At 39.3% G+C, this 23,656-nt stretch overlaps 1 protein-coding gene across 1 annotated transcript in view; it reads right to left on the bottom strand.

Moving 5' to 3' along the window:
• Positions 1-2,887: 2,887 nt before the first annotated feature.
• The window catches only part of hbs1l (HBS1-like translational GTPase), a 45,086-nt gene continuing 24,317 nt past the window's right edge, over positions 2,888-23,656 (bottom strand). Inside the window, exons 7-18 of the mRNA XM_088325598.1 lie at positions 23,133-23,298; positions 18,605-18,722; positions 13,438-13,584; positions 12,144-12,218; positions 11,957-12,074; positions 10,559-10,627; positions 10,367-10,471; positions 8,538-8,628; positions 8,352-8,460; positions 6,033-6,133; positions 5,785-5,929; positions 2,888-3,381 (exon numbers count right to left, since the gene is read on the bottom strand). Of these exons, the coding sequence (XP_088181724.1) occupies positions 3,370-3,381; positions 5,785-5,929; positions 6,033-6,133; positions 8,352-8,460; positions 8,538-8,628; positions 10,367-10,471; positions 10,559-10,627; positions 11,957-12,074; positions 12,144-12,218; positions 13,438-13,584; positions 18,605-18,722; positions 23,133-23,298 (1,256 nt within the window). The 3' untranslated portion in view covers positions 2,888-3,369. The remainder of the gene's footprint in view (positions 3,382-5,784; positions 5,930-6,032; positions 6,134-8,351; positions 8,461-8,537; positions 8,629-10,366; positions 10,472-10,558; positions 10,628-11,956; positions 12,075-12,143; positions 12,219-13,437; positions 13,585-18,604; positions 18,723-23,132; positions 23,299-23,656) is intronic.

The following is a 23,656-nucleotide window of genomic DNA, read 5'->3' as shown; positions in this document are numbered from 1 at the left end:
AAAGCTGTCGGGCCCTGCTGTTGAACAAAAGAGTGTGTTGTGTCACCCTGACCCGAGTGACATGGCCGCTTTCTTGTGTCCCGTTTCATCTGGAGGAACGAAAGCATGACCGACTTGGATTCCGAGGTGCTTAACTTGTTTGGTCATTTGGGTTGATTATGGTCCAAATATTTTGGGTTTATTTTTTGCTACTTTTCCCCTTTTTTATTTTCTCTATGTTGTATGTTTGTCTTGCTATCGCTCACCCCTCTAGATATGACCAAGGTAGATAGAACTAAATATTTGAACATAAATCTTATTACTGTGTTCTAAGCCTTTTGAAAATTGGATTTAAGACATTTTTATGCCCATTAAGGCCTTATTTTTAGAACAATGAATTCAATGCCTTTTTACTTTTCAAAGATCTATGAGTAACTCTGTTCCAACAATAAAGAAAGTGAATAAGATAATCTATTACCACCAAACAGAAAGTTTGCCATACCCTAAAAAAAGTTGTTATTAAATTGAGACCGAGCCCCAAATAATACAATTTGTGATAGTGTTAGCAAGCCATCCAGTAATTATCCTTTCGTTGCATGGACTTTTTTCATGGTGGAATATTAAAGTAAGACAATAAAACCCCTTTTTTTTTAATGCTAGAATACATACCTTAAATTCCGGACTATAAGCCGCTACTTTTTTCCCTTACTTTCAACCCTTTCGGCTTATTCAGTGATGCGGCCAATTTATGTCATTTTTCTAACGGCTGCTCGCGGCGCTCGAGTGTTGCTACCATTAACTGCCCTGTCAAAGCTATATCATTATTATTAAAGCTTTGAAATCTCTCTCGGTTACGTCTTTCTTTGTAAATATGTGTAACCCATGTATAATATGTATTTGCAACTGTATATTTTTGTAATGTATTTATTTTAGACACTTATTCTGATATATTTTGCTTGGGTGAACGGAAAATGAGAGGCGGAACAAACGCGGGGTGCCGAGTTTAAGTGGGGACCGCTAAAGGTGAGGGACAGACAAGGAAAGAAGAGGGGGGTAAAAAGTTGGTTAAAGAAAAAGGAGTTGCGTGAGTAAATGTCTTTATCTGATATTTTTCCCCACCCTTACCTTTGGAAATATACACTTTTTTCCTTGGATTACTTTCAATGGGACCCGGACTGTGCAGGTCTGCATCAAACCTTAAGTACCGATATCATTTTCCGTTCATTTTGCCGGCTGTGATTTTTTGACTGTGGACTTTAATGAAGGACATTTAGTTTGAATCGCGGGACTTGTCGGGTTTGGGTTAATTTTGTGTTTGTGTTACATGTTTAAATGTGGGCGCATGCGGCTTATATACAGGTGCGGCTTGTGTATGTACAAAATCAGTTTTTCTCTTAAAATGTGGTGGGTGCGGCTTATAATCTGGTGCGCTCTATAGTCCGGAATTTACGGTAACTTTCCTGCTCTTAAAAATGATAAGATGTACGTTCATTTATTTAGAAATCTGACTGTGCCTCACACAGATACCAACCTCACTTCACACCAGTGTGGGTGAGCATAACAGAAACATAACCCTCAAAGGAAACCTACCATGACTCATCTATTATGATCATCCCTCGAGCCGCAAATGTCAACAAAACAAAACCAAATATTTGAACATGAGTTAGCATAGAGCAAAGGAGTATCAACATTGACATTCAAATCAACTACTCTGGCGCTACAACAAAGATATTTTGAATCCATTCCATTTAGTACACGTTGGCTTATTAGCAGGGCATCGTAATTCATTTGAATCTTTGTTTACTTACTTATTCCCATGTGTTGACTTTCCTGACAGATTGAGTTACTGTCGCTACTCAGAAGTTGACTCAAGTTAGATTTTAAGAATCCACATAAGAGATATCAAAGAGCATGATGTTTGGAAAATGTTACCAAATCTGATTGATTTCGGATAAATGTGAGAAGAGAAGTAATGCACTACTCTCCGGTCTCCGGAAGTCCAGAATCAAGAGTCTTCAGCCGGTACAAAATGCTGCAGTCAGGCTACTAACTAGGACAAAAAAGTCAGATCACATCACGCCGATTTTCGCTAACCTGCATTGGCTCCCTGTTAGCCTAAGATGTGATTTCAAGGTTCTCTTAGTATTATACAAAATCATACATGGACTTGCTCCCTCATATCTTTCAGATCTGATTTCCCCCTATGTTCCGGTCCGAAGCCTTCGTCCTGAGAGCGCCGGTCTTCTGGTGATCCCAAGAGCCAAGAATGGTTCCGCTGGTTCGAGAGCGCTCTCCATCCGGGCACCGGTGCTGTGGAATGCTCTTCGCCCTGAGATCCGTTCTGCAACCTCAGTGGAAATGTTTAAATCTAAGCTTAAAACACACATCTACTCTATAGCATATGAATAACCTATTATTTTCTTGGACAATGTATTATTTGTGATTGCAACATCTTTTGCTGTCTGGTAATCCTGAAAGTGGGATAACCACATGTGCAGTCCCTTCTCAAGGTTTCTTCATTTTCCTCATGTTGAGGTTTTTGAGTTTTTCCTTGCCCTCATGTTGGTTCCAGATCAGGGGATGGTGTCATAATAGTCTGTGTAATAACCTGTGAAGCCCTTTGAGACTCTATGTGATTAAGGGCTATACAAATAAAAATGACTTGACTAGAAGAAAGAAAAACAAATGATAAATGGTCTGCATTTACATAGCACTTTTCAAGTCAATGAAGACTTCCCAAAGCGCTTTACAATGTGCTTCAGACTTACCCATTTACACACACACTCACACACCATTAGGGAGTCAGCCATGCAAGGCACCTACCTGCTTACATGAGGGATTCAAGTAAAATGTTTTTGCACAAATCTAAAACACAGAGTAAAACCTTTTAAAAAATACCACTCAACAATCTGGTGAGCATTTGTTTTTATCTTCATCAGCCATTGATAAAAGTCGTTAGATACGCATTCCTCTAGATGCAAAATGAGCATGTGCGTATTGAAAAATACGACCAAATTTTTCACCTCCCCAAAAAAAACTCATTCATCAGGCTAAATTAAATATAGCCAAGTTGGCATTCCGTTCAAAAACATAATATTTTGTAGGATCGGTTTTGTTCTGCTGAATCTTTAACAGCGCAGGTTTGGGCACTGATTTAGTTCGTCACATTTCAATATTTTCTCAATCAAAGGACAATACAGTGCCATTATCCACCGAATGTCTGACTAAAGCGCGCACACAGAGTCCCTTTTGGATAAAAGTCAGACAACGCAACCGTGCAATTGGGTTGATCAGATTTGTTCTGGCCGGTCGTGTCAGGCCGGATTGATGGAGGTAGGGAACGCCAAGCTATCGTGAGCTCTCCGAGGACGACAGCCATTGGAGCCGCCTTCATTCCTTGATCTGGAGTGAAAAGGAAGAGACAGCGGTGTTCATTTTACCTCTGAAAAGTGATGGGTCCCAGGGACTCGCATGCTGAAAAATCTATGGGTCCCAACAGAGATCTATGGCTCCCCAAAATTTAGTCTTATCCAGGTTGATATTGTAAATCAGCGACAAATATATCATATAAATCGATATATTCATTCAGTTTTAATCATCACAGTTTATTGGTAATACAAATCAGTTATCACTTCAAGATTTTTCAGTTCACAACAATATTGGACATTATACAAAATATTATTGCTGAAATCTTTATATTAATCTATATTTTCATTCAGTTTTAATCATCACAGTTAATTGGTAATACAAAGCAAGTTATCACTTCAAATTTTTCAGTTCATATATTCTTCGTGGTTTGCTGTCACGCCACAGTTGTTATGCCTTCTCAAAGTCCAATCCATTATCATCCTCCTCATAGCGTCACCAGGAATATAATTGAGTCCATTTGGGCAGAAAAGTCCTTTTCTTGCTAGTATTCTTTTGTTTATTTTCTTTCGTCGAATCGTTCGCTTCCAAACACGTGTTTTCCTTGCCTTCGTGGTCTTCTGAAGAATTTCTCCGCCGTTTTTTCGTGCCGGAATTATTGCCGTTGTTACCACTTTCTGTGTTATGTTTCGACTTATTACCGACACTGAAGAAATTACCAATTTTTGGTTGATTTGCACCTAATACCAACTGTTTTTTTCGGAGGCATACTTCAACGACAACCGCCAAAACAATGACGTCATCTCGAAGCAACGAAATCTCGTTTGCAGAGATCGGCGCGAGACCAAAACAACAATGGCGGATCTGCCTGACGAAAAGTTTGGAGTGCGGTAAATCTTTGTTAAAAAAAAAAAGGAATCGGGTAATAATGACAATTTGGTGTCAAAAAAGTTGCCTCCCGGGGACGCACGTGGATTTGACCCAATGAGCCCCCAGCAAAAATGATGCGTCTAGGACACAGGCAAACCAGAACACTGGACAGCAATAAGGAAGAGATTTAAGAATGACAGTGGCCATTTGAATATTGTAATTTTCCCATTTAGAAACAGTGTAAAAAAATGGCTATTCATAAGTTGTTTGTTTTTGTTGTCAGTGCAACATTTTATAAACCAGTAGAGCAGAATTAGCAGAATTATGATAACCGTGAAACTGACAACATTATAAAGGACTCCTCTGTTGAGTTGTTTTCCGTGTCATGCTTTTTTAGCGGTAATATCTTTCAGGAAGATTTTGTTTTCTCGGTTGACATTCATGTCCGACACTGATGTAAAAATAGTATGATAATGAGATATGATAAATCTTGTGGTGTTTCAACATTATCAATGGTGATCCAGTGGTTAGGTTTCAGAGCTATCAACGCTGCAACCCGGGTTCGAATCCTTCTGCTTGCAATGTTATGTGATCTTGGTCAGCGACGTTTTTTGACTGATACATTACATATTAGTGCAATTTAAGTATATAAAATGTGCAACGATGACACACCAATGATATGGTAACTCTTACTGTTGTTTTTATTCCATGTGATTTGTAGTCCAGTGTGCCTTATACAGTGGAACCTCGGTTCTCGACCATAATCCGTTCAGGAACCCTGTTCGAAAACCGATTTGTTCGATCACCGAAATCATTTTTCCCATTAAAAATAATGTAAATCGTTTTAATCTGTTCCAACACCCTGAATGTTTACCTTGAATGTTTAACATAAACAGAAAGCTAACCCAGGCTAATCGTACGTTCGCGTTATCGTAATCTTCCGTACGAAAGATTACGCTAACATGAACGTGTAAAAATAAAAAAAAGGATAAAGAAAAGAATTATGAATAGGGTTTCTTACCTTTGTGGTGGTCAGCAGAAGCCATGCTGTATTCCCTAGCAAGATCAGACACTCGCACACCTCCTTCATATTTTTCCATTATTTCTTTCTTATATGCAATAGTTGTACGCACTGACTTTCTTCGGAGGAATAATTAGGGGCTAAAACACTTGGTACACCTATATTAAAAGCGAAAGCAAAACGAAGCACGTCCGCACGCGATAACAGTCGGTCAGGAAAAGAGCCATCTACACCCGTACGCTGCTCAGCATGGCACCCTAGCGTACGCACTCACGCTACTCCAGTTCTCTCTCTCACAATTTCCTCTCTCAATCTATCCAATCTTGTCACTCCTAACATACTCCTTATACACTTTCATTACCGGCGTTCGAACTCCGATTTTTTTGATCGAACAGCAAAGCAAGTAGTTCTCAAAATTTTGGGTCGAATTTTGATTTGTTCGAACTGAGAGGCGTTCGAAAACAGAGGTTCCACTGTATATGAAAAACAAACGACAACATATTTTCAGGGGGCGGCCCGTCTTGTAGTGCAGAAAATACGGTAAATACCTCAGTGACGACACCGGCAGCGATGGTGGAGCCCACGTAACGCAACATAAAGCGACCCAGCTCCTTGAAGTCTTTGTAAAGCTCCAATGCAACAGGCCTCTGCGTCTGGACCTCCACGATAGCGTTCATGCCTTTGCCCAAACACCTTGACAGCCACACACATAGGCACAAGCTCAACATAACTGACCCTTGTGATTCTGTAGTTTTCAAAAATCGTGAATAACTCCGCATTTCCAAGCAACACTCACTTTGGTTTCCTTTTGAGCACCTCGCCGGTGCTCTTGTGTAAAATGCTTATCAGTTTAGTGATGGTGGCTGGCTCGCTCACAGTCCCGTAGTGCAAAAGGACCTGAAAGCACAGAATGGAAAAAAATGATACATAATTAACTAAGAAAACGAGTTATAAATTGACTTGGTTTTTATGGCGGACTCTGAGACGGACATTTTTGACCAATTTGTTGTTATTAATAGTTGACATAGGATGCTATTTCAGTATTTGGACAATTGAATACGTTTGAAGTTTAGTAGACACTCAAAATAAGGTGAGAAGACATTGGATTGTGAACTTGCAAGAAGAGCAAGAGAAGCCAAACATCAGATAACAGATTCCAACCTTCTCTAAAGGCCCTCTTATGAGCACTTTTTATTAAATCACCTACCGTATTTATTCATATATAACATGCATCTGTCTATAACGCGCACCTTTTTTTTTTACTAAAAATTTTAATAAAATCTTATCTACTTGTACCCAGCTCAACTTAAGCACTATAAGTGTAGCAATGATTAAAACAATCTATTAACAACGTAAACTATAAACAATACCAACATAAAAATTCCAATGTATTTATTCAAAGTCCATCATTCATCATGAGATACACCAAAGAGTTGTTTCCTTCTCCGTGCTTTTGGGCGTTTACTGTATTTATATCATTCCAGGCAACTTTGTTTTTTCCATCCTCTAACATTTGTCTCTGGTTCCTGTGAATATAGTGTGATAATGAGGTCCATTTCGTATAACATCTATATTACAGGTGGTGGATTTGGCACCTTCACAGCCGCAATCCTGGTTTGATTACCATTGCATCCAATGTTTAGCAATATTTTTTCAACTGATTAATCATTGCAGAAATTCGATGATATAGTACAGTTAAACCTTGTGTGTAACGCACGCAAACTTTGAGATCTTTATTAGGTGAAAAAAATATATATGCACAAATCCAAACGGTAAGTTGAAAAAGCAGATCCGCTCTAAAGGGCGAGTATATGGAAAATAAGCAACATAACTGGCCGACAGTGACGATGATGTGAACAGTTCCTAAAAGTAAAACAACAAACTAAAGTGAGAAATTAAAGTCAAAATAACAAACTGCAATCTCCTTTGCAGGTGTTCTATACTAAAAGTCAAGTCAAGTCATTTTTATTTGTGACGCCCTTAATCACAAAGAGTCTCAAAGGGCTTCACAGCTTATTACCCAGACTATTTTTTCAGACTATTATTACACCGTCCCCTGATCTGGAACCAACATGAGGGCAAGGAAAAACTCAAAAACCTCAACATGAGGAAAATGAAGAAACCTTGAGAAGGGACCGCACATGTGGTATCCCCCTTTCAGGATTACCAGACAGCAAAGGATGTTGCAATCACAAATAATACATTGTCCAAGAAAAGTATTGGTTATTCATATGCTATAGAGTAGAAGTGTGTTTTAAGCTTGGATTTAAACATTTCCACTGAGGTTGCAGAACGGATCTCAGGGGGAAGAGCACCGGTGCCCGGATGGAGAATGTTCTCGAACCAGCAGAACACTTCTTGGCTCTAGGGATCACCAGAAGACCGGCGCTCTCAGAACGAAGGCTTCGGACCAGAACATAGGGGGAAGAACCGCTTTCTTCCATCTTCGCAACATTGCTAAAATTCATCCTATACTGTCTCAGTCGGATGTGGAGATTATAATTCACGCGTTTGTTACCTCCAGTCTCGATTACTGTAATGCACTACTCTCCGGTCTCCCGAAGTCCAGAATCAAGAGTCTTCAGCTGGTACAAAATGCTGCAGCCAGGCTTTTAACTAGGACAAAAAAGTCCGATCACATCACGCCGATTTTGGCTAACCTGCATTGGCTCCCTGTTAGCCTAAGATGTGATTTCAAGGTTCTCTTAGTATTATACAAAATCATACATGGACTTGCTCCCTCATATCTTTCAGATCTGATTTCCCCCTCTGAATAAACTTACAACTGTCATACCTCACTGTTGTTTACTATTTTGACTGTTATCCACTGTTATCATTGTCACTATTGGCAAATGATGTTACTGTTCTTTGATTACCATACCCTTAAGGTCAGACTTGTTTTTATTAAACCCAAGGAGATATAATAAAAAGAGAGGGCTCGGAGAAGGGGTTTTAGTACAAATTTGTAATTTGACATTATGAGGGTTATTTGTACAGTTCAAAATTCATGAATGTCTTCTGTCCTTTTTAAGCACCTACTAAACTATAAACTTATCAACGGTCTAGCAAAAAAAAAGTGGAGTACAACCTGAATCAGTTTAAATATCATGCTTACTGGGAAGCCTTTTGTAATTGGAACTTCAAAATTGAAGAGTAATAATCGGGCTCTGAATCTGGTGCAAACTCGGATGGGTTCTTTAGGATCACAGAACACGCAGCCCACACTGAAAGTAGGCAAAGACAGAAGACATGATCAATAAGTATGACTGAAATCTCATGAACAAATGGAGTGTGTGTTTACTTGATCTTGATGATGTCCATACCAGTGACCGTGAGGCTTACATGATCACCGGCTGCAGCCCAGTCCAAAGGAAAATCGTGTAGTGTGATGCCTAAAACGTTAGATATACATTGACCACTTGATGGCAGTGTTAAGCCAACATTCTAAAACATTTCAATTCTTGCCTATGAACAAGGGTGCCCAAAAAAACAACCGTTGGGCTTATTGCTGCCCACGGAGCATTTTAACCATCCCGGAGCATGGAATAATGAGGTTTTCACCCCTAAAAACAGAGTAGAAAAGTAATAGCAATGAATGATTTTAAAGAAGTAAATTTTATGGTGATAATCATTTCACATACAATGTTTGCCTACTGTGCATACCAGTGACATGCCGTAATCAAGGAAATATAACATGAAAAACACCGTAAATTCCGGACTATAAGCCGCTACTTTTTTCCCTAACTTTCAACCCTGCGGCTTATTCAGTGATGCGGCCAATATATGTAATTTTTCTAACGGCCACCTGCGGCGCTCGAGTGTTGCTACCATTAACTGCCCTGTCAAAGCTATATTATTATTATTAAAGCTTTGAAAACTCTCTCGGTGTACCGTCTTTCTTTGTAAATATGTGTAACCCATGTATAATATGTATTTCCAACTGTATGTTTTTGTAATGTATTTATTTGTATTTATTTTAGACACTTATTCTGATATGTTTTGCACGTGTGAACGAAAAAGGAGGGGCGGAACAAACGTGGGGTGCCGAGTTTAAGTGGGGACCGCTAAAGGTGAGGGACAGACAAGGAAAGAAGAGGGGGTAAAAAGTTGGTTAAAGAAAAAGGAGTTGCGTCAGTAAATGTGTTCATCTGATATTTTTCCCACCCTTACCTTTGGAAATATACACTTTTTTCCTTGGATTACTTTCAACGGGACCCGGACTCCGCAGGTCTGCATCAAACCTTAAGTACCGGTATCATTTTCCGTTCATTTTGCCGGCTGTGATTTTTGGACCGTGGACTTTAATGAAGGACATTTAGTTTCAATCGTGGGACTTGAAGTCGGGTTTGGGTTAATTTTGTGTTTGAGTTACATGTTTAAATGTGGGCGCATGCGGCTTATATACAGGTGCGGCTTGTGTATGAACAAAATCGGTTTACCTCTTAAAATGTGGTGGGTGCGGCTTATAATCAGGTGCGCTCTATAGTCCGGAATTTACGGTATATTAAATTGTTGTATATATTTAGTTTTAAAGTTATTTCTCATTTAAATTCACTGTTTTCCAAGTTTTTTTTAATTGCTGACTTTCACATTATATTAATATTATTAATACAATTAGTATGTAATGCATTATTGTGCTGAGCATAAGCAGATGAAGAGTGAGGCACGCAATATTCTTGCCTCATGGAAGCATGGAATAGTGACACCAAATATTCTCATTTAGAAAACTTGAGGTCCGAGGTGCTAAACTTGTTTGGGTGTTTGGGCATTTGGGCCATGGTCCCCCAAAAAATGTTTGTGTGTTTTTTTGCTACTTTTTTCACTTTTTTTGTATTTTATTTATTTTATTTACTTTTGTGTATGAATTGTCTTGCTGTCGGTCACCCCTCTTGAGGGATATGACCAGGGTAGATAGATAGCAAAGACCTTAGCTCCAAAAGATAGAATTAGAGATAGCATTGGGAAAATAACAGCAGGTCATCTAGTCATTTTCATCTTGTTGCGTGTACTTTTTTCAAAATAGAAGATTACCTATCTATTGATGCTTTTACCCTTCAAATTTTGGCCCTCAGAAAAAAAAGCTTGGACACCTCTGGCCTATTATGTGCACTTTAATGTTAAGTGGACTACCTTTGACTAGACAGGTCTCATTGGGAGGCATTGCCAGTAGTTTATCTCCAGTCTGAATATAGCCAGCCTCAATCTTGCCAGTGATGCAGAATCCTGAACCCTGGTCTGGGTGGAGAAAAGTAGCGATGGTGTAAATATGAAAAGGGTTGTTTGAACCTCACCTGCAAATGGTGTACGAGACAAAAACTTTACCTTTGAAAACATCTGACACACACAATCGGAAAGGTTTGTCCACAGAGCGCTGAGGAGGCTTGAAAGAGTCTATGGAAGAGAAGACAAATTTACTTTTTTGAACACTAGATTTTTGAGCAATGTTTCTAAATGCGTTGCAAAATGTGTTTTTTATTTCATTAAAGAAATAAATACAAATACAGGCATTTGATTTAAGGAAAACTGAGTTGTAAGAGAGAGCCCCAGTCAGTGTTCCCTCTAAGCTGCGCACGTGCGCAATTGTGCACTGCTCACACATTCTCAGCGCACAAGAAAATCTAGCCAGCGCACAAAAATGAGGGATCAAAAATACTAATTAAGAGGCGACTTAAGTCAAAGTTACAGTGCATGAAGGTAAAAAATACACGGGTTCCCCTGACCTTGTGTCCTAAATGCGGTATTTTGAAGTCGAGTCGAAGGAGAACGAAGTTGAGTAAAGTTAGTAGAGTATATCGAGAACCGGCTTCTTCGGCTCGGCTCACTAAAAGGAACCGACTCTTTCGGGTCCTAAACGGCTCTTCAGGTTGTTTTTGCTTCTTTCATCCCAACATGACCAAATATTATGCAAAATTATGCACAAAATGACTTAAAGGAAGGGGGGAATAGAACATAAAAGAAAAAAATACCAAAATGAAAAAGTAGTGAAAAGCTGAGAAAAAAAAGAAACAAAAGCAAGAAAAAAAGAAGGAAAAATTAAGAAAAAAGCCAGAAAAAAAGAAAAGAAAGAAATGTAGGAAAAAAGTAAATAGAGAACAAAAAGAAAAAAGTAACAGCTCGGAAAAAATAAACACAATGAGATTTTTTTTAATAAGCCCCCAAAAATGTTAATATTATGTGACAAAATATATCAGGAAATAAAAAGAAATGGATATCTTGTGAAAGAATTGTAAGAAAAAAACGACGTTTGTAAGCCGTACAACCTTTGCAATAGTACATGAGTCAACTCATTCAAAAGAGAAAAATCATTTTGCATTGCCGGAAACTCAGCAAAATGTAACTTGATGTCAAGTTTTGGACATGCTCGACAATGACTTAGTTGCCACGCTTGGGATTATGGTTGCTCACTGTTGTTTCAAGCGTCGATTACCGACTTTGTGTGAACGCTCAGACCCGTAAGGAAAATTACAATGAACATTGGCCCCAGTCCTAACACAAAAACAGCAACAATCATTACATCATTGTTATGTAAACTTCTAATTAAAATCTCATTATGTAACTATCTGTAAAATGCAGCGTCAGATCTTTTGCATACAAATGAAAAAAAAAGAAAACAGCTGCAAACATGTTCTGCTGACACATTTAGTATAGAATGATTTGGGTCTTTCCTCATTTAGCTTATATGGAAAAACATGGCTGTCACTTGAAAAACGTTTTTATTACCAATTTGTTCCAGTAGGCTGGGACCTGAATACCAAGAAGTGAGTTCAGGCACTGTACTACTAGTGCTGAGATTCTCTCCTGATAGGCCGCTGGTGGGGATGTAGAAAACGTCAGAGTCCTGGGGATATTAAAAATAAAAATTATAAAAATGGTTTCCATTTGTCACATCATTCATGACTCAACCAACCTTGAAGCCAGCCTGTTTGAGAAATTGGCCAAGTTTTGATGTTATTTCCTGGAAGCGTTCTTGCTGCCAATTAACCTGCGAATAAGCGCAGTTTCACACAATTAGCGCTCGGGAGTGGTGTCAACTTTAAGCATTCTATGAAAGCAAACATAAATTTAAAAATGTGTTATTGTTAAAAGGAGTCCGGACTGCATTCTGTCATGTGGTGATAACTGGGAGGGACAGGCAAGTAGGGGCATGCAAGTGGCCGGACCAGCTAGTGGAACAAAGACGGCGAGTTCGGCAAAATAAAAAGGTGTGGCTTTATTCAGCGCCGTTTCAGGAAAGAGTCATTGACTTGAAGCAGGGCTCGGTACTAGGACCATTATTATTCCTGTTTTTTGTGAACGACCTACCCAAGGTCATTCAAAGTAGTGAAATCTCAATTTTTGATGCTAAACTGTCGGCTTTCTTAGCAAAAACCCAGGTTGCGGGAACAATTGATTCTCTTCAAAATGACATGAAATCAGTTTTTCTTTGGGCCGAAAAGTGGCAACTGCAACTCATTAATGCTTAGCACAGTCGTTTTTTCATGGTTCTGTTCCGCTGTGTAGCATTAATGATTGTGATTTGCATGTTGTTACTGAACATAAGGATCTGGGTGTCACTCTTACTTCAAACCTAAAGTTGATCACGCATATTGTCAAAATGACCAACAAAGCCAATAGCGTAGCATCCAACATTTACAGAAATTTTTACAACAAGAACCCAGCATTCTTAGTTCGAATGTTTTGCGTGTATGTTAGACCCGGGTTAGAATATAATAGCGTTGTGTGGAACCCTTACTTACTCAAAGACATCAACCTACTGGAAGGAGTTCAACGTCGGTATACGAAGCGGATACTTGGGATGCACAATTTGTCATATCCGGAAAGACTACGAAGGCTGAACTTGGACTTTTTGAAGCTCAGCAGAATTCAATTTGATTCAATTTTTGTGTTCAAAGTACTACATGGAATGATCAATGTGTCAATTTTTTGAGTTCTGTCGTGTTGATGGTTTATGTGGCCACAGATATAAGTTACAGGTGCCCAGACCTACCAGCAACTTGCACGGAAACTTTATTACTTTCAGGATACCCCAAATTTTGAATTTTTTGCCTGACCGGGTTGTTAGTGCAAATTCGCTGCAAACTTTTAAGCAAAGGTTGGCAGAGATAAATTTTTCAAATGTTCTTAGGGATGGGGGCGTAAGGTGACCAAAATGTCGATTAGCCTATGTTAGAAGAGAAACCGCTTGGTATTGGTGCTCTGACCTGATCCATCTTGTTGACTGCCACAGCTAGCTGAGTGACACCGAGCGAACGCACCAATAGGCCGTGTTCCCTGGTCTGGCCCCCTGCTTCGAAGCCGGCCTCGAAGCCTCCTCGGCTGGCGTCCACCACCAGCACGGCCACGTCTGCCTGAAGAGAACCCACTGCACACTTCAGTCGTTCTCAAGTGTGGCAACTAAGTCGTTATTTTTTTTTATTTTTTCTGTTTTTTTTTCTACTTTTTTTCAAATTCTTTTAAAAAAAATCTCATTGTGTTTATTTTTTCCGAGCTGTTACTTTTTTCTTTTCGTTCTCTATTTACTTTTTTCCTACATTTCTCTTTTCTTTTTTTCTGGCTTTTTTCTTTTTTCTCTTCCTTTGGTTTCTTTTTTCCACAGCTTTTCACTACTTTTTCATATTGGTATTTTTTTTTTGTTCTATTCCCCCCTTCCTTTAAGTAATTTTGTGCATAATTTTACATAATATTTGGTCATGTTGGGATTAAAGAAGCAAAAACAACCCAAAGAGCCGTTCAGGACCCAAAAGAGCCGGTTCCTTTTAGTGAGCCGAGCCGAAGAAGCTGGTTCCCCGACAAACTCTACTAACTTTACTCAACTTCGTCAGTGGAACCCGTGTATTTTTACCTTCATGTACTGTAACTTTGACTTGAGTCGCTTCTTAATTAGTCATCTTGAGCCCTGATTTTTGTGCGCTGGCTAGATTTTCTTCTGCGCTGAGAATGTGCGAGCAGTGCGCGCAGGGAACACTGGATGTGACCATTTTGTATTTTATGCAAAAGTGCCAAATATTCAAAACAATATTCAGAATGGATTAAGACAATTTTCAGATTTGGAAAACATTTTTGTTTTAGCAATTAGGAGTGCCAATTTTAGAAAGTATTGTACTTATCGGACTACGAGTTGCACCTTAAAACGCCAATTTGGCCAGAAGTTTGAGAGTGTACCTTTTAACCCTACGCGCATTAGAAAGTGCCATGAAAAAGTATTTGCTCCCCTCCTGAATTATCTTTTTTTCATATGTATCACTCAAAAAGGTTTAAGATCATCAAACCAATTTTAATAATCACACAGAAATTACACAAGGAGGTACAAAATTCAGTTTTTAAATGTTGATTCCATTTATTAAAAAAAATCAAACCTATCTGGCGTTATGTGAAAGAATAATTGCCCCCTAAACCTAATCGAGCCTTGGGCCACCTTTGGCAATGATAAGAGAAATCAAACATTTTCAATTACAGTATTGGTAATAAGTCTCTCACAATGCTGTGGAGGAATTTTGGCCCATTTTTCTTTGCAATATTGTTTCAAATCTGCCATATTGAAGGGCTTACTAGCATGAACTGCCTGTTAAAAGTCACACCACAGCATCTAAATTGGATTTAAATACGGACTTGGCCACTCCGGAACCTAGGTTTTTGTTTTTTAGCTATTCAGAGGTGGACTTGCTGGTTTGTTTCGGATTGTTGTCCTGCTGCATGATCCAAAAGCGCTTCTCCTTCCGGATCTGGTAAAAACTAAAATGCATTATTCCATCAACACAGCAAGTTGTCCCGGTCCTGAGGCTGCAAAGCAGCCCCAGTCAAAGTTTATAACTCCACTATAAGAGAAACACTAGCCAAAAATGGCATCTATGTGCGAGTTCCCAGGCAAAAACACCAGCTGTCACAGAAGAACACAAAGATTCACATCAGATTTGCCAAAAAGCATCTTGATTATCCTCAAAACCTTTGGAGAAACATTCAGTAGACTGATGAGTCATGAATATTTTTTTTTGAAAGGTGTGAAGCCCATTAGCTCCAACGTAAAATCGGCAGAGCATTTGACAGAAAGAACATGATGCCAACAATAAAGCATGGGGTGACGGTATGATGCTCTGGGGATGCTTTGCTTCTTCAGGACCAGGACAACTTGCTGTGGTCAGTGGGATAATAAATTCTGGTGTTTACCAGAAGACCCTGAAGGAGAACGTCCGGCCATCATTTAGCACAGGAACAGGTAACAGAGGAAAAAATAAGTCCAAGTAGGAAAATAATTCCAAATTTTGACTCATTTTAATTATATTATTGGCTCTAAAGCAGAGTGTTCCTAAATGCTAATATTTAGAAAAGACTGATGATTTTTTTTCTTTTTGTTTAGCACTGATGAGTTAATATTTTTATGTTTTATTTGGTTGTGTAGTTTGTTTTTAAGGGCTTCTGTTGGAATTGAATGTTCGTATAAAAACGTTTGAATTTGTTAAAAGATTAAGGTAGAGTGACATATTAAAGTCTACTATCATATAAAGGTATAATACATTTTATATTCATTTATTTCACACAAAACAATCTGAAGAACCACTTGTGAGCCAAAATGGCCACCTCTCTGTAGTGAGCCTAGCTGAAGGAGCCAGTTCACAAAAAAATAGGCAGAATTCCCATCATTGATAAGTTGCCCGTTACAATACTTATACATTTTCCCCATATTTTCCGATGTTTTTTTTTTATAATTTCAAACTGTGTACGCCGTATAAAAAATGATATAACTTCCCCCCTAGACTGCCCAGCCACGGGGGTCTCACAAAATCCTATGGGAAACACTGTAAAACAGCAACAAAATGCTTCACCTGTTTCCAGGTGTCTTACATTTGCACTTAAAAGCAGCATTGATGTTTGGGAGGTATTCTCAAATAATCTTTGGGAGGGAAAGAAAACTCAAAAGTTTATAACGGTAACTCTTTTTTTATCTAAGAATCAACCAAAGTAAGGTCTTATTGTCGGCTGCAGTTAATGGTCAGGTTCTGTTTACAGTTAGGAAATTACATTAATATTTCTTCTCACGCATTGCTGAGCTATCAGACAGGGTTCCTACAGCTTTAGGCAAGTTACATTTAAGACATTAAGACTTTATCAATGCCTTTTGAAATCAAATTTAGATCCAAATTGAGAAAAAAAAACAACAACAAACCAAGACACATATATGTCAAGTCAAGTCATTGTTATTTGTGACGCCCTTAATCACTAAGAGTCTCAAAGGGCTGCACAGGTTATTGCACAGACTATTATTACACCATCCCCTGATCTGAAACCAACATGAGGGCAAGGAAAAACTCAAAAACCTCAACATGAGGAAAATGAAGAAACCTTGAGAAGGGACCGCACATGTGGCATCCCCCTTTCAGGATTACCAGACAGCAAAGGATGTTGCAATCACAAATAATACCGAGATTTTGTCCAAGAAAAGTATAGGTTATTCATATGCTATAGAGTAGAAGTGTGTTTTAAGCTTGGATTTAAACATTTCCACTGAGGTTGCAGAATGGATCTCAGGGGGGAAGAGCATTCCATAGCACCGGTGCCGGTTCTCTAAAAAGAGACGGACTTTCACTACACAACTCGAACTCTAGATCGGCGTGAAGACGAAAACTCGAACCGCGAGACCAAAACAACAATGGCGGATCTGCCTGGCGAAAAGTTGGGAGTGACCTGTGATAGCTTTTAACCAAGGTGGAAAAAATTGTTCATCAGGCAGACACTTTTCATTCAACTTGTACTTTCCCATGTCCAAAGTAAGCATCTCTGTCCGAGGTTGCTATGTATATTAAGGGTAGATCTAAGACATGCTTCTGCTCTAAAAAGCCCGACTGTAACCACATCACCGTTTTTGAAGTTCCATTATTCAGATTCAGATATAGTTTATTGTCATTCTTGTACACGTGTATACAGAACGAAATGTCGATACATCTGACCCGCACAGTTTCCTTGAATGTACAGATATAAATAAAATGTTGTATTGAGTTGGAGTATTGAAGTACTAATAATATACTAAATAATTATAGCTATGTATAGTATTCTACAGTAGTGCAAAGAGTGCAAGAGGAGCATCTAACCAGATGTGCAAAATGGGCAGTCAGGTAAACAAGTCACTATACAATAACAATAACAATATAGTGGCAGGTGTGATGTTGCCACAAAAGTAAATTGGTGAATTATCCCAAAAAAGACATCTTCAATCTTTTTAGTTCAAACAAATCTGAATCTTATTAATGTGTTCACATTTTTAAGACTTTTGAAAATGGGATCTAAGACATTTTAATGCCAATTAAGGTCTTATTTTAAGAATAATGAATTCAATGTATTTCAAGACTTTTCAAGGATCCATGGGAACCCTGTCGGACTTGGACAGTATCTGCAGATATTTAAAATCAATTCAGTAGGTCAATAATCTTCATTCTGGTCCGGCTCCACTGACAAGTTTTAGAACCTTAGTGGCCCGCGAGTCAAACGTTTTCCCAACACCTGAGCTAGAGCAGGGAGTTTTTAAATCGAGGCTTAAGACACACTTCTATCCCAAAGCTTATGATTGATGCCCACCTCATATTCTGTATTGTCCTGTCTTTTTCCGATTGCCTGCCTGGCTGATGCGAGGGAGAAGGACGATTTGAAATGAGTCAGCGGACCAGCGTTTGACCTGAAGCATGTGAACGCCTGGATGGACCAGCTGGCAGAGATGGGAAGCTGCGTCGTTGCCGTCATAGACTTTCTGGACTAGTTTACAGGCTGGGGGTGTCGTTGCTGTCCTGCACTTTCCGGACATCTTCAACATCTTACCTAGTGTTTACTATTCTGTGTACAGTAATGCTAATTGTGATTCGCCCTGGTCAATCCTGGAAGGGGGATTACCACATGTGAGGTCCTTTCTCAAGGTTTCTCTTTTTTCCTCACACTGAGGTTTTGAGTTGTTCCTTGCCCGCATGCTGGTTTAAGATCAGGTAATTGTGTAATTGTAATCCTGTGCAGTCCTTCTAGACATTTTTGTGATTAAGGGCTATATAAATAAATGTGACTTGACTTGATTCTGGTCCGGCTCCACTGTCAAGTTTTAGGACCTTAGTGGCCCGTAAGTCAAACGTTTTCCCAACACCTGAGCATACGTAAATTAAAATGTTCTCCTAAGGAAAATGTGACAACTCTTACAGTAAGCGCACTTATAGTAAAAATCGAAATCACATAAGAAGCCATTGAGCGCACCTGGAATGAGAAACACCCAAAACCACAACGTCAAGCTTGCCGGGAGGTGGCCAGAGAGGTGAAAGGAGGCGTGGGAGACATTTTTGGAGTTGTACCACATGTGGTTGGCTATAAAGCAGAGCTCGGTGAAGATGGAGTTGTTACCTGAGCCGCTCCGGTAATCATGTTGGGGATGAAGTCTTTGTGTCCGGGTGCATCCATCAGTGTCACCACCTTTGAGTTCGTCTCAAACTTAGTCATGCCCACATCCATTGTTACGCCTCTGTGGTCAGACAGACCTTTGTTTAAAAAATAAACAATAATACTTTCACAGTAATACCTATTACCGTAAATTCCGGACTATAAGCCACTCCTTTTTTCCCAAACCTTCAACCCTGCGGCTTATTCAGTGATGCGGCCAATTTATGTCATTTTTCTAACAGCCGCCAGCGGCGCTCGAGTACAAAAGGTAAGATTTAGACCGGTGGAATACATGCGCCGAGGAAGACTGCAACTTCTTGGCTTATGCACAAATTAAATTAGCGGAGACATATCCTCACCATGCAAGTTGCAAAAAGAAAGGCACATGTCGTAGCTTTTAAGCTTAAAGCAAACGAGCAGTCCGATGAAGAAGGAAACAGGGCTACAGCACGTAAACTTCACTTTGCGAGCGTGTTGCCAGCGTGTTTTTGAATAAGGGAGCGTACTGGGGAAGACGACTTGGGTGACGTCAGTTATAAGGAGGAAGATGAGGACGGTTTAACGTGGTTTCTACAAGTACGGTATGTTTTTATTAACAGACCTGTTTACTGTGCTGCAAGCGTGTTGCTAGTAGCGTTTTGCTACCCTTCACAGGCACGGTTTGGGATGAAAGTTATAATATTATAATTAAAGCTTTGAAAACTCTCTCGGTGTACCGTCTTTCTTTGTAAATATGTGTAACCAATGTATAATATGTATTTGCACCTGTATATATTTTTATGTATTTATTTGAGACACTTATTCTGATATGTTTTGCGAATTAAAAAAGACGGGCGGAGCAAACGCGGGCTGACGGGAAGTGGAGTAAAGGTGAGTGAGACCTGTTGTCGCGGCGGACAATAGTGGATATACATTTTTCCCACTCTTACCTTTGGAAATATAGACTTTTTTTCCTTTGATTAGTTTCAACGGGTACCCGGACTCTGCAGGTCTGCATCAAACCTTAAGTACCAGTATCATTTTCTGTTCATTTTGCCGGCTGTAGTTTTTGGACTGTGTTCTTTATATTCAGTTACAATCGCGGGACTCAAAGCCGGGTTTGGGCTAATATTGTGATTGTGTTACATGTTTTAATGTGGGCGCATGCGGCTTATATACAGGTGCGGCTTGTGTAAGTACAAAATCGGTTTTCCTCTTAAAATGCGGTGGGTGCGGCTTATAATCAGGTGCGCTTTATAGTCCGGAATTTACGGTAATCAAAGGTATCGACTATGGTTGCTTACATTCAAAGGACATGCATGAATAAATATAACCAGATCAAATTGAAAACCATAGATTCTGAGAATATTTTTAAATATTGTGTGTTCGTTTTAAAGGGATACTGTGTAATATTTGACCACAGATGTCGCTGAATTTTGTAGTGCAACCAAAAACTAGGTCCTAAAGCACAAGGAAGAAAACAAACTATGGAGACTCAAAGTGAGCAAACTGAATCAAATTTCATCCATTTTTTTTGCCCATCCTTTCACAAGGTTTGGGATTTTAGGGGGTACTGGTAGCAGCAAGATGTCAGCTCCCTCAAGGTGAGCTTAGAGCTTTGTAAAATAAATACAAACTACTCAACCCATGAGTATTAAAAAAACATTTAAAATGATAGTTCATTTGTTTTTGCGTATCATTCAACTGGATAGTTTTTTTAAATAAATTTATTTCACTAACTAATACACAATGGTGCTAAATAATACACATTGGCCTTTTGAAGTACAACTTGCAACACAGTTAATACGATGGCATGATCGAATAAAACTGTATGTAGTGCTACAAAATAAATAATTGCTCATTTCTGTCATAACAAATACCTGTTAAAATTGTTGTTTATTGTATTCTTGAAATAAAACAAACTAAAACAAACAAATGCAAGTGAAAATAACTAAAGATACTCCAAAATGCTACCAAAAATTGATCAATATAATTGAAAATAAAAACATACAGAAATAAAACATACATATAAATATATATACATTAGTATAAATGCAAAAATCAAAATGTTTTTTAAACAAAAAATAAAATAAAAATAAAACTGGAGATAGTGAAAATATATAAATTGATCAACATGTTTTTTATTATATTTATTTCATCATTTGTATTTTGATGGTATTATCTTATACCAATTTTCTTGTGTTTTGAATTGTTTGCCTTTTTTTTGCAAACACCTTTCTGTGCACTTTATTAATAAATAATTTGGGCATTTGTTACACCAGTCATGATGCGGAAGAGTTTAGAATGTGTAGAACACTAACTGATAAATAGTTCATATCTAAGTAACCTTCAATGAAAATCGAAAGCTAAAACATTTAAATTGAAAAATAATATTTACCGTATTTTCCGCACTATAGGGCGCACCGGGTTATAGGGCGCACCCCCAAAAAATAGTTTTTGGTCCATACCAGCTCAGTAGCCTAGATGGTAAGGCGCCCGCTTTGAGACTGGGAGGTCGGTGGTTCGCGCCCCGGCCGAGTCATTCCTAAGACTTAAAAAGTGGTCGGCGGCGCCCTCTGTTGGCTGCGGCTGCATCGGCTCGCTACAACGGGTCAGGTGCAATCGACATTTCGTTCTGTGTACATTGTTACACAGAATGACAATACAAGGAAATTATTATTATTATTATTATTATTATATCTTCCATAGATAAGACGCACCGGATTATAAGGCGCTACAATGGGAACGTCGACAAAACAGTCAGATGATTCAGTCCAACTGATTACCCCCTTAACATTCCCAAAGCTTGCAAAGAAGCAAATACGTGTCGTAGACACGTGCGGATGCGGTGTCCGTACGATGTCACTCAAATGCATCATTTCAAATATCATTCGGAAGGTTAAAGTCTTGGGATTCAAGAAATGCCAACCATTCCTTAGTTTCTATTTTCTTTTTCGCTCGCAACTTCACTGTGCATATGACAATAAACACTTGGAATTGAGTTGAATTCACTCAACTCATCACAGCAACATCAAGATCGTTCTAAAACAAGATACCGGGAAAATAGAAAGTCGCATAACTCACCTAAGTTCTCACGTTCAATAATGATACGCAATCATGGTCTTCTTACAACCGTGAGTGTAGTAAATCCAGGAGAGTAAAATATTTACAAATACAGACTAATAATGTTTCTTTATGGCGTCGTTTAGCAAGCTTGCTATTCCGTCATCTTTTCCGGCCAATTGCAGGGTTTGTTTTGGCCCTCTAGCGTATCCGAGGCTCCGAATAACTTCAGCCAGTAGCGATCGATTTAACGGATGATTGACACATCTTTTTCGGCCAATTGCAGGGTTTGTTTTGGCCCTCTAGCCAATCAGAGGCTCCGAATAACTTTAGCCAATAGCGATCGATTCAAATAATGATTGACACATTGGTTAGCCAATGAAACGCCGGTATATAAATCCCAGCATACACCGCGGACGACTTCGCCTTCGGGGGAAAATCGAGTCGGCGGTTGTTGCGTAAGTTGCGAGACCTTGCAAATTTAATATTGAGCCATATATAAGGCGCACTGTATTATAAGGCGCATGGTCAGCTTTTGAAAAAATTAAGACTTTTAGGTGCGCCTTATAGTGCGGAAAATACGGTACTTGAAATACAGTGGAACCTCGGTTTTCGAACGCCTCTCAGTTCGAACAAATCGGAGTCCGACCAAAAATTTTGAGAAATTCTTGCTTCGCTGTTCGGTCAAAAAAAACGGAGTTCGAACACCGGTAATGCGTGAGTGCGTACTCTAGGGTGCGATGCTGAGTGGCGTGCAGGTGTTTTAGCCCCTTATTATGCCTCCGAAGAAAGTCAGTGCAAGCAGCAAAGTTGCTACAGGTGGAAAAAGAAAAGTAGTGCGCACAACTATTGCATTTAAGAAAGAAATGATAGCAAAATATGAAGGAGGTGTGCGAGTGTCTGATATTGCTAGGGAATACAGCATGGCGATCAGTACGATAATAAAGAATAAGGAGGCTGTGAAATCTAGTGATGTGGCCAAGGGAGTGAATGCTATAAGCAAGCAACGGCCGCAAGTTTTGGAAGAGATTGAAAAACTTTTGATGATTTTCCTCTCCCCACCGTCCACCTGCGCCTTCTGCTGACCACCACAAAGGTAAGAAATCCTATTCATAATTCTTTTCTTTATCCTTTTTTTAAATTTTTACACGTTCATGTTAGCGTAAACTTTCGTACGGAAGATTACGATAACGCGAACGTACGATTAGCCTGGTTTAGCTTTACGTTAAACATTCAAGGTAAACATTCAGGGTGTTGGAACGCATTAGAACGATTTACATTATTTTTAATGGGAAAAGTGATTTCGGTGATGGAACAAATCGGTTTTCCAACAGGGTTCTGGAACGGATAATGGTGGAGAACCGAGGTTCCACTGTATCTGGAAAATTTTTGCTATTGTGATAAGTAGAAAGTGAAAATAAAACCTTTCATGAACGCTTTTGCAACATACCTGTCACGCTCTTCGCCAGTTTCGTCCAGCACCCAGGCGTAGGCGAACGATGCCTTTCCCGCCTTCTTGGACTCTGTTTCATACTTGTGCATGGTGCGCTTGTTTACATTGCCCAACAGAAAAAGCAAGTGGCCCATGAGCGTGCTCTTCCCTGCGTCGACGTGACCTGCGCAAGCGGGATAAGAAAGACAAGCCTTTGAGACAGAAAGGGGGGTGGGTTTCTGAAGTGAAACTGCAAAAGGATGGAAGAGGAAAACACTGCGACGGGAGTGATAAAGCAGGTAGGGGACCAGGGGGAGATGATAAGAGATACCCGAGAGGAAGCTGGAGATGTGACAAGGAAAGTTGCAAAAGTGTAGATACTCAACAAGCCTGATAGATGGATGCAGGTTTCACGTGATGAGAAACTGAAAACTTGCATAATCGACTGAGTCAATTCTTTTGTATGGACTTAAAGGTATTCCCAAACAGAATTTTTTTTTCAATAGGCACACGACTTTTACTGTTTCTTCCCAGAATTGTCC

Source organism: Urocampus carinirostris, chromosome 20 (assembly GCF_059441175.1).
Source record: "Urocampus carinirostris isolate Australia breed hairy pipefish chromosome 20, RoL_Ucar_1.0, whole genome shotgun sequence".
Lineage (NCBI taxonomy): Eukaryota > Metazoa > Chordata > Actinopteri > Syngnathiformes > Syngnathidae > Urocampus > Urocampus carinirostris.
The sequence above is the reverse complement of the archived record's forward strand: the minus strand, read 5'-3'. Positions and strand labels throughout refer to the sequence as shown.